This window comes from Electrophorus electricus, chromosome 16 (assembly GCF_013358815.1).
Source record: "Electrophorus electricus isolate fEleEle1 chromosome 16, fEleEle1.pri, whole genome shotgun sequence".
Classification (NCBI taxonomy): Eukaryota; Metazoa; Chordata; class Actinopteri; order Gymnotiformes; family Gymnotidae; genus Electrophorus; species Electrophorus electricus.
This window is the reverse complement of record NC_049550.1, coordinates 11,504,313-11,516,375: the sequence shown is the minus strand read 5'-3', so window position 1 is coordinate 11,516,375 and position 12,063 is coordinate 11,504,313. Positions and strand designations below refer to the sequence as shown.

The following is a 12,063-nucleotide window of genomic DNA, read 5'->3' as shown; positions in this document are numbered from 1 at the left end:
GTAAATATTGATAAAAGAGACTTTGAAACTGTTTTGGATAGCAAAATGAATGTTTAATTTAAACTGGTAATGCTTCATTTAATTCCCTTTGGAATGTGATCATGGCCTTTTAATGTACATTTTCAATTAAAGTCTATTAGAAAGTCTATTAGTCTAATTCTATACCCTATACACACTTCTTTATATAACAAAATATCCTGGAATATAGTTTGTTAAAAAAAACAAAAACAAAAACAAATCTGCTACTACTGGGAAATTGTACCAGTTTCCCACAATGGCTGTTGTCCATAGTGTAAGGGTGTCCACAAAGTTGTTTTTAAGGAGCCTATATTTAAGATGGAGTGGAGAGGCGAGCACTCAACTCATAGTATGCTAATCCTGAGACCCTAGACTCAATGGTCACTAGCATATCTAATACACTATAGTGACCACGAAAATGTCAGAAACATTCAAATGTAGTACAGTATCACATCCATGGTTACAAAGGTGCAACTTTTAGAATCATGTCTCATCCATGAAGTTTGTTTTTCTGAAGTCCCAGAATGGTCACCCACAGATTTAGCAGCGTCGCCACTGTGGACTTAGAAGATCTATCGTAGAAGCATGTTGCTCTTGCGGAACCCTCACATTCCCTCTCACTCCCTCACATTCCCTCACGCTCCCTCATTCTCTCACATTCCCTCATGCTCCCCTCTCGCTCCCTCACATTCCCTCACACCCCTCTCTCGCTCCCTCCCATTCCCTCACACTCCCCTCTCGCTCCCTCACATTCCCTTTGCTCCCTCTCACTCCCTCACATTCCCTCATGCTCCCCTCTCACTCCCTCACATTCCCTTACACCCCTCTCTCGCTCCCTCACATTCCCTCACACTCCCCTCTCGCTCCTTCACATTCCCTCACACTCCCCTCTCGCTCCTTCACATTCCCTCACACTCTCTCACATTCCCTTTGCTCCCTCTCACTCCCTCACGCTCCCTCATTCTCACATTCCCTCATGCTCCCCTCTCGCTCCCTCACATTCCCTTACACCCCTCTCTCGTTCCCTCATATTCCCTCACTCCCCTCTCGCTCCTTCACATTCCCTCACACTCTCTCACATTCCCTTTGCTCCCTCTCACTCCCTCACATTTCCTCACTCTCTCACATTTCCTCATGCTCCCCTCTCGCTCCCTCAATTCCCTCACACCCCTCTCTCGCTCCCTCCCATCCCCACACTCCCCTCTTGCTCCCTCACATTCCCTTTGCTCCCTCACATTCCCTCATGCTCCCTCACATTCCCTTACACCCCTCTATCGCTCCCTCACATTCCCTCACACTCCCCTTTAGCTCCCTCACATTCCCTCACACTCTCTCACATTCCCTCATGCTCCCTCTCATTCCCTCATGCTCTCACACATTCCCTATGCTCCTTTTGCTTCTTTATGTTCCTTCTGCTCTCCCCCACGCTCCTCTCATTTGAGGGAATGTGGATTAAAGCTGATGAGCCTTCTCCGCATGCTAAGCCTGGGGCGGAATCAATATTCTGCACAAAGGAGAGAAAAATCCTCCTATCAGTGGGACACGGAGAGACTGTAGGCTTTGTGAAAACTAGAGCTGACTGCTAAAGCGATTCACCACGCAGGAAATTCCCATAATCATCACCATCATAACAAGACACTTAAAGAGATGAACTTTATAAGAGAAGAAAACATTGTTATCTACCAGAGATACAAAATGTCATTCCAAGTAAATTTGGAATGACAAATTTATTTGGAATAAATTTTCTATTGGTCCACATTTCATTAAATATGCTCCCATAACACAAAGGGGAGCTGAACTATTTTTTTTAAATTCCTGTAAAAAAACAAAAACAAAACAAAAAAAAACACAAAAATTGAGTTCTGATGTTTGTTTCAACAGTAATGATATGTTTCTAAGAGCACACTGCACCTCCTTTGGCCTTCAAAACAGCATGAATTCACCTCAGCTTGGATGCCGGATGTGTTTTGCAGGAATGCTGTACCATGCGGACATGACTGCGTCTTGTAGGTTCTGTAGATCACATTGCTCTCCTACTGTGCCCCACTGTGAAGAGCCTTTTCCATCTCATCCCAAAGACACCCAACAGATGCAAGAACTGTGCAAGTGAGTGAAAAAAACTGCCTTGAAAAACTGCCTGTTCCTGGGACAATTTGTGCCTTGTGACATGGTGCATTATGACCTGAAGTGTCCATCTGAGGGTGGATAAACTGTAGTGACGATGGGATGAACTTGTTCAGTATTGATGTTCAGATATGTCATGCCATTCAGACATTCTTCAATCACATTTACCTTTTTTTTTGGCAGCATTATCCACCTGCTATACACAAGCACCCTACACTACTGCACTTAGTACAATATTGTACTAGGTTTCAACTGAAAGGTCTATTGGAGTTGTATCTGATTTGGAGTCTATGATTACGTGCATTCTCTTTCCAAGAATAATGATATATGCGGATGGATTGGTTTTGCTAAATGTACAAAAAGTATCTACAAAGATTGAGGCACACACATTAGTCTTTGATTTGTTTACTAAGCTATTTTAAGATGCTTTTTTTTTTAGTCCTACAATTTTTTTAAAGCACTCACTGAACAATAATTTTGTATGCGCTGTCGTATGTGCCATCAGCTGACCCATGAAAAGGATGCAAGTCCATCACTGACCACCAACAACAATCTCTGTGGAACAGAGAGCCTTAAAGTCTGCTGGGCATCTTAAGCATTGTAACAAGCACAGCAGAAGCAAACACGATTGGGCAAATTTGAACCTCAGCCATGCTGCACTGGAGGCGTGATGGCCCGGATGTGGTTGTTGGCTACAAAGTACGTGAGCTGTGCGGCGTGAGAACAGAGCAGGGAGCGGAACAGCAGTTTCGCCTGCAGCAAGGAGCAGGTTTTCCTAAAGCAGGAGCATCAGTGTCTTCCCTATCTCCAAGGTCGCTCTAGTACTGCTCCAGTGCAAAACTTAACAATGGTCCATGGTGCAATTTCCCCTACATTTTTACATGCATTTTACCTGTTTCTCTAGGCATTTTCACACATATCACAAGTGTCTACTAATACTAAGTGACTGATTAAAACTTCTAACGGTGAACATGAGTACAGGGAGGTTTTCCCTCCAAAGATTTGTGGAATCTATAAAGATGTCTCAAAAATATCACATTTTTGTATGCTAAGAACTTATATTTGTTTAATGCACATAAAATATAAGCTTTTTTTGGGCTTGAGCAAAGAGTGAATGAGGAGTGGGAAGCACAAGAACATGGAGTGGTGATGGAGCAGAAGGGTTACTGAGCATTGTGAATGAGAAGAAAGCCAGGAGTGGGAATAAGACAAGATGGAGTGGAGTTGGAGCAGAGTGATTACAGATTACGGGGGAAATGTTTCAGAAAACGCAGCAGATGTGGTGGGGTCTGGGTGAAGATGGGGAGACTAATCCATGCCTCAGAAAATCTCTGCTGATCTGGAAGTTGGCGGTGGTCATGCTACACAGAGCATTTGTCAATGTTTCTTGGAAATAATATATACAACTCAGAGGCATTCTACCTGCTAACCTGGTTCCGGTCGTGCCCTTATATTCGTAGCAGTGGATTACAAGGATCTACAGGGACTGGACTTTTCTCATGGGCTGGCACTGATGATTGCTTCAGTGAAGATGGTGCTGCTATGAGAGCATAACTTTTATTTTGAAAGAATTCTTCTTATCTCATGACCTGGACAAATTATTTCTGACAGAAACATGCCTTGGGATATGTGAATTAAGTCCCCTACTGGAAATGTCTATAACTGACTCCCGAAGAATACAGGATGTGATGGAGGTGTAGTGGTGGTTTTTAAAAAACAGTTTTCATGTTCTTCTGGTTGAATTGTTCACTAGTTCTGAAGTTCAGTTACTGATATCAGTTACTCAGTTATCAAATACTGATAGATTTAAACATTCATAATTGCTGCCCCAGAAAACCTATTTAAGCACATTTTAAATTCTTTAGCCTTGTACAGTCCATTTGGGGTCCTACAAAATCAGTATCATACTTATGATCTCGTTCTCTCATTTATGGTCATAGGTAATTTTCAGTCTGTTGTTACCATGTGAAACGTCTGGTACTTGAACCACAAGTTGTTGCTATCAGGCAAATAATTAGTCATTTTTCAGAAGCCTACTTTAAGAATTCCTCATATTATGCCTACAACACCTAGTGGGAGTGTTGAAGAACTAGTTAATTTTTACTCGAACTGTTCATCCTCAGCTCTGCTGCTCCGGTTAAAACCAGGCATGCTAAGCTCAGGTCACAGCCCTGCTTAAGTGCTTTCACCTGGAGGTTTAGAAGGGAATTTCAGATAGCAGATCAGAAATGGAAAAGGCAGGCCATAGGTATCTTATCTTAAAGAACTGCTTTTCTGCTTCCCAGGAAGTGGCTAAAACTGCTAGGGAAATGTTTTTTTCTGATATCATATCAAGGAAGGAAAGTTCTTTTTAATATGATTAATTATTTTGTTTACTGGCAAAATTAAGAAAATCAGGTCTAATATCACACACCCTGCTATGACTCCACTCTCAGTCTGGCATTTTCAACGTGCTAATGCTAAATGTGTTGCTTTTTAGCCACGTCTATTGATGCAATTGATACAACAAGTCTTAGTGTGCTGTCTATAATAAACACTGTCCAAATAGGTTTTAAATGTGCTTTTGCAACCGCATATCAAAAATCATATCACTACTACACTTAATAACTTTTGACTAATTTTGAAATGACCGTTTCTTTCAAAGTTCTTAGAAAAGTGGTCTTTTCACAATTATGTGTTCATCTCACTAAAAATGACACTTTTGAAGTTTTTCAGTCTAGTTTCCAACACCTTCATAGCACTGAGTGTGCTGTAGATTCCGAGATTGTGCCATTTTACTCCTGCTAGATCTTAATGCACCTTTCAATTCGATTAATCACAACATTGTTAATAATCATCTTGAGCACTTGGTTGGTCTCAGTGGGGTAGCGTCATGGTTTCCCTACAACAGTTGCAGTAAATGTTGGGAATTACTTCTCTCCTACTACTATCATCATGCATGGAGTACCACAAGGGTCTATACTTATACTCCTCTCAACATGTATGCAGTATCATTGGGCAATATCACGAGCAAGCATAACATTCTGTCCCACTCTTATGCAGATGACACCCAACTCTATCTCCCACTGAGGCCTACTAATTTTTGCTCATTTGGCCATCTTTATGAGTGCCTGGATGCAATCAAACTGGATGTCAAACCTCTGGTTAAGAATGTCAGTGTGGTCTTGGTCTCAGTTTGACGAACAGATTAATTCTGTTGACAAATCTAGTTTCTTCCATCTTCAATCAATCACGAAAATTAAGTAATTTATATACCCCTAGGATCTGGAGAAGGTCATACATGCGCTCATCTCACCTAGATTACTGTAATGGCCTTTACATGGTTGTCAATGAGACCTAACAGCATAAGAGCTCACAGGCAAAAAGAAAAAGGATTATATTACTCTGACTTTAGCCTCCCTCCACTGTCTTCCTGTTATAGGGTTCTTATTTGTTTTTAAGGCTATACATGGAGTTGGCCTGTCCTACATTACAGAATCACTCTAAACCTACTCCTCTTCCAGATCCCTGAGATCTTCCAATCAGCTCCTAGCTGCTCTCAGTTCAAGACAAAGAAGGCAGTTTTTGCAGTTGCAGCTCCAAGGCTATGGATTAGAAATCAGATATGTTCACTATATCCCCACTTCTAAAACGAGACTGAAAACATATTTTTACCAGTTGGCTTACTTAACTTTGCAGCTTTGGACATTTATTTCTGCATCAAAGTGAATGTTATGTTGTTAATGATGTATCATAGAGGTTAAGGATCAGTCATGTACAGCACTTTGGTTTTAAATGTGCTTTATAAATAAATACTTAGCAGGCATTCTAGAGCAAGTGCTAACTGATCCAGCCACTCATTGTGAAGATTCAAGATTCCTAATTGGCCAACAAGTGTTCTGGTATTCTTACTCAGCCCTATCTCTGGCAAACACCATGTAAACAGAGCACCCAACCAAAATCAATGTGCATCCCACATCAACAGTATCTAGGAAACGGTCCTTGAGTACTTAATTGTCTTCTGCAAGGTCATTCAGTCTGATAATAAAAACTGAAGGAGAAGGATGCAAATGCTCCGTTTTTCTCTGCTAGGTGTGGGTGTATTTAAGCTCTGAGGAAATGGCTGGTGAAAAACCTAAAACCCACCCAATTTACAGGAGAAATGAATCTCTGTCTCTCTCTCTCTCTCTCTCTCTCTCTCTCTTTCACTCTACCCTCTCTATATCACAAAAATCTGACAGGAAATACAGACAGCCAAAAATAGCCCTCTGGAATCTCCTTCATCAGTTTTTAGACCCTTCAGAGACAGCCAAATAAAGTCAAATTGTTTCCAGGAAAATAACTTTAAAAAGCATTATCACTTATATATATAATCTCTTCAAAGATTCTCTTTAAAGACTCTCTGTGGGGTTGGATTGTTTTGATGTCTCAATAAGCCATCTTCTTCGGAACTTAATGCCATCCAAGCATTTTTCCCCAAGCTGTATAAAATATTTTCCTCACACACGTTCTTACCTCATTGTCTATCCAGTACAAAACCTTGACTCTTTGCCATGCTGCACACATACCTTCCAGTATATTATTACCTCCACATTATAAGAAACATACACACCTGGAAATATATGACAACAAGCAGTTTGAGCCTCATTTACAAAAGCTTTTACATTCAACAGCCAATTTACCAGAAACACCGGCAAGTGTACTTTTGCACAGATGTTAATCCTCTCATTGATGGTCAGTTTCTGAGCACAAGGCCACTGTGGGTGGGATATTTTTTGGGTGATGCATCGCACTCAACCCAGCAGTTACTCTGATATGACCCCAACAAAACTGGGCTGGATAAACCCCAACAAACGGGCTGGATAAACGAGCAACAGCCTGAGCCACAGCATTACCTTGTCAGTGTCAATGGTCTGCTGAGTGGTGGTCCACCACTCCAAAAATATTTGGGTTCTTTGGTCCAAAACTGCCATGGACGGCCTAAGGGTGGCTGTCTAATCATGCCCACAGTTGGGCTGTAATCAGTGCTTATTCACTTACAAAATGCACCTGTAACAAAGGTGTGTTTGGAAAAGAGATGAAGTGTCTGGTGTTTTAGAACAAACCTGTCGGCTTGAGCAAAAGCAACGATACGATCAGTAACAGGGAAGCTGCCAACAACGCGTAAGTCTCCTGTCTAGATGTGCGTACTGTGCCATTCCTAACCTCTGCTACACTTGGCCTTAGCTGTCGTCACATCTCTGACTTATAACGCTGCATATCCAAACACGCAGAGCTTTAGTTTAGTATGGAGAATCAGATTATCTACCATCTACCATCTTGATTACCATCTAATCAAGCCCCAAAGCCTTGACCTGGCTATGACACACAAGTCCAAGAAAAGTGAAAATCACCATGCCGATGAACATCACAATAAAAAAATATCAGTGCTGGCCATCTTAGCAAGTGATGGTTTGGCGGAAATTAAACTTGGGCGAGAAAGATAAGTGTGATCTTTTGTTGGATGAAGGGTAATGTCAGCTTATTGGCAATTCCGGAAGCTTCTTTTATCTGGACAGAATCCTCTCATTGTTTGATATCATAGAAGCAGGGAGTAGAAGCTTTGAGAAAAATGCATAATACTAAAAAGAGCCATAGGGAAACAGCGTTGGAAACCTTTTATAGCTTGAACCCTATAAATAAATGATGCATATTTTAATTGAGCACATGGTTAAGTAGATACATATGCAGGTTAAAGCATTCCACCATTATGTGTGTTTCCTCCGAATCTTGGGATGTCCACAACCCAGGCCTCAGGGTGCGGCGGCAGTTCTGCTGTGCTTTCATTTTCTCATAATTCCAAGTTTTGTTTTTTTTTTGTTCTTTCTTGCCCTCTGATCTGGCAGAATCACAAGACATCAGGAGGGTTGAAAGAGCGACCTATGATTACCATCGAACACAAGCATCCACATAGCCGTCCCCTTTTTGATTTGTTGGGGTTAGATACATTCAATTATCCTTCACCCTGACATACATCATCAGAACCATGCGTTTTTGAGATGAATTCCAAGGGACCAGCTGGTCCTGTTGACAGCCACAGATAAAAACTCCCACTTGATAAGGTGGAAAAACAAAATGCAAGAGAACTGCCTCATATCACACCCTTTCCAGACACATTGTCATATTTCATATTAGGGTATGATGTAGACATACTGACGCGCTGCATTAGGTCTCTAACAAGAAAGCGCCGCTGTTATGTCACATCTTTGCAATACTAAAAAGCAACTGTGGCCCAGACAAAGCGATGAAAGGAAATACCAGACCATGGAATGAATAGGAAAACAAATGAGACAAGCAACCTTCAGTTTGAAATAAAGAGTTAAACAAGAGTCTGAAATATGCTTCACACACGCTGGACTGGCTTGGAAGACATGTATTAAACATCTATGCAGTAAGTAATCATTAATTATTATAGTTATTAAATGTTCCAGACTACAGTTGCATATTAATTCTTGCTTTCTCTACTATTCAGGCAAAAAGGAAGCTTTTACATATGTCTTGGCGAGGAAAGGGTTACTAATCTGGAATCTGGCCAGAGGCCGGAGAGGAGGTGGCTGTCGACTCCTTGCTCACCCTGAAGAGCAGTTTGGCCACGGGTCTCTTGGCCATCTGGGCAGGGCGGCACAGATGCTCATACAGGGCTGTGTCCACCATGCCAGGATCCACGGCGTTGGCTGTTACTGCGTCTCCTTGGCCCTGCAGACGCTCCTGCAGGTGGTAGGTGAGGAGCACCAGGGCTAGCTTACTCTGGGAGTATGCCCCGTGGGGACTGTAGCATGACCTGAGAGAGGAAAGGGAGAAGCACCGAAGGATGGAGAATGAGAGCGGGAGAGAGGTGTAGAGGGGAGAGGAGAGAGAGAGAAAAAGAGAATGAGAGAGGGGAACGAGAGAGAGAGAGAGAGAGAGAGAGAGAGAGAGAAGGCAAGAGAGACGCAGACAGAGAAAGATTCTGGACGAGACACGACGGCCTGATTCCAATTCATTAAAATGTAATAGTTATCCCTCCTTCTCGTTAATACCCTGTTCCCTTTTGTAACTGCATTTTGGAGGTGTTCAAGATTGCCAACCTCCTTCTAATCCAAGATACTGAGGTTCAGTTAACTTGTGTTTTTCAGTGATAAGCCATGGGGAAAAAAAAGAAAAAAAAAAGAAAAACAAACGACAAGACCATCCTCTATCTCTCAAAGGAGTTGGCGAACTCAACAATCCATTGCACTAGCTCTGACCGCCCACTCTCACAGCTGAATCTAGAGTGTGGCAGCGAGCCATTGCATGGGTGTAAGGCACTGCAGTGCTTTGCTGTATCTCATTTTCTCGCTTGTCTGCGTTCATTGCCGCGCTTATAGCCGGCGCGCTCCATCTCCCCGGAGGCTGTGCGACGTTCGCTCAATCACTAGACATAACGCTCTGACCCCGTGCCGAGTTACGTTCCTTGTGTCCTTGAGCAGGAAGGTGTGTCGGCGATATGTACAAAAGGGGTAACACAAGCAGGGGCAATATAATTTGAAGTGCCAAGCTGCCATCAAGGCCAGTTGTATGGAGGTGTCCTGAGTGTGTGGGTGTGTATTATGGGATAAAATGGGAGCGGGGACATTAACGCCATCACTGATGTCCAATGTTCAGCTGTCACTGGCTGTCACGGGCAGGGTTTACATGCTACCCGTTGTAAATCTGTGTCTTTTGCTGGTGTTACTTGACAGCTTTTCTGTCTTACTGACATGGATAATAAAGATGGCAAGCATGTCCTCATTTTTTAAGATGTTTAAACTAAGGCTTAAATATTGGCCATATTCTTTCCCAATAGGCAAAAAGCATACTGAATCCATATACTGAAACTGCTGACAAAGTTGAGTCATGCATTTCCTCGCATTGCATACACTTAGGGAAAATAGCATGCTATCAAAACTTTGAAAACGTGAATCCTTCCTGAACATATAGTGCGTAAGGTAATCTAATGGATTGGTTTTGTCTGAAATTCATCAGCTCTTTTTTATAATCGCTTCTGCACACTGAAACAAAGCCAAGCAAGATGTAAAAAAGCTCACTTGATGACATATTTGCCTGTACCTTCAGTTTGGCCATAACCTCCATGACTTCTCTTACCCCCAACTGTGAATTGTGGACATCTGCCAAGTGATTTTTACTGCCCTGTAGAGTTTAGCTCCATTCTTTAGCCTGCACACCTGGTAGCAATATTTAGATACTCCCCAAGACCAAGATTAGTTCAGCTGTGTTTCCCAATTGTTGTAAATAACCTCTGCAAAAGGGTGCCTCTCCAGGAGCAACATGTGGCACCCTCAAAACAAACAAACAAACCAAAGCCCCTCCCACCTGCCCTGCAGGTCGTTCAGGCTGAGGCATCCTCCGTAGTGCGTCGCCGAGGAGACGGTGACGACGCGCGAGCAGCTGCCGCTCCTGCCCGAGTTCTTCAGCGCATCCAGCAGCAGGTTGGTGAGCAGGAAGTGGCCCAGATAGTTCAGTCCGAAATGCAGCTCAAAGCCGTCCTCCGTCACCTGCTCCGGGACCAGCATGACGCCCGCTAGACGTGCCCAACAGCGAAGACAAGATCATGACTGCACATAACCAACGAGATGTACAGTGCAAAGGTGCCTTGTGGTTGGGGACATGTGAGGGCAGAGGGCTCCATAGAAAATACTTGAGTTTCAATTGCTGGGACGTCATTAGAGGATCCACCAAGTGGCAGGGCATACTAGGCACAGAAAGACAGAAGCTGAAAGCGCTAGTTTAAAACACCCACTCTGAGCTCAAGTGATGGTGCAGACAAAATTGTAGGGGGGAAATTCTGAGACTCCCTCTCACAGGAAAAGAGGCTCTTGAATACTCGACTAAAGAGGGAAGGGTTTCAGAGGCTCTAAAAATGCTTTATCAGAAGATCAGATGACACCAAAGACGCTGTCTGAAGAGGGAGGGGTGGGGTGTTTCTGGTAGATTGTTTCATATGCCCTCTCATGCCAGTTTAGCACTTTTAGCAAAGCAATTGGTGTGAAAATACTGCAGCTTAAGTGGATTTGGCCAATATAACCCCCCCCCCCACCCCCCAAATGTCAAACCCACAACCTTTTGTCGGTGCCTTTCTCTGAAAAGGCATAATTCGTGACTTCACTCAAAAAAAAAAATGTACTGAATGAAAAAATGTAGAGATCAGAGCGGGTCAGGTTCACCCTGACCAAAAATTCCGGTTTGACGCATGAGCTATTTGGACACCAGCTTTTGTGAGATTCCATATTAACTTGCAAATCTGGGATAGCTGAAGACAGAGGGGAGATTTCAGTGTGACATGGGCATAACCTGTGCTGAATCCCTTCGAAAGATCAATCCCTGCTTTTGTCTATGTGCATGGTCTATTCCCACGCAAGAGTAAGCCCCGCTTTGCAAAATGTTTCATCAAAATTGTGCTCTTAATAGAATTACTGCTCGGTTCTTCAGAACACGCAACAATCATGATTACAGCAATGTTCTGTCCAATGTCTGATGTGCTTAATTTATTTTTTTAAATATGCCTTTTTATTTACAAAAAAGGTAAGAAGCACAGATCTAACACTGCAGTTGTGATACCTCACAAAAAAATCAAAACCTTAGTGAGCTTGTAGAATTCTGAAGAGTAATTCCACACCGACTGACAAGTCTTGTCACCTACCCATAATGCATCAGTGCTACTGTTCCAGAGACGTGGGGGGGGGGGGGGGGGGGGTCAAGCAGTGACCTTTCTACATCATTAGACCCTCGATGGGGTGGCACAAATGCATTTGTCCTTCAACTGTTATCAGTAGGACGGAATGTGTGCCATGGAGAACAAATGACAGTGAGAGAGAATGAGATAGGGAGAATGAGATAGGGAGAAAGAGATAGAGAGAAAGAGAGAGGAAGGTAGTGTGAATTATT

General features: G+C 42.9%; 1 protein-coding gene across 3 annotated transcripts in view; it reads right to left on the bottom strand.

Annotated features, from left to right (window-relative positions):
- dhrsx (dehydrogenase/reductase (SDR family) X-linked) overlaps positions 1-12,063 on the bottom strand; it is a 35,481-nt gene that overhangs the window by 1,253 nt on the left and 22,165 nt on the right. For all 3 annotated transcript variants that reach the window (XM_027010236.2, XM_027010244.2, XM_027010228.2), the window contains 2 exons: positions 10,492-10,699; positions 8,734-8,941 (listed from right to left, as the gene is read on the bottom strand). In XM_027010236.2, coding sequence (XP_026866037.2) covers positions 8,734-8,941; positions 10,492-10,699 — 416 coding nt within the window. The remainder of the gene's footprint in view (positions 1-8,733; positions 8,942-10,491; positions 10,700-12,063) is intronic.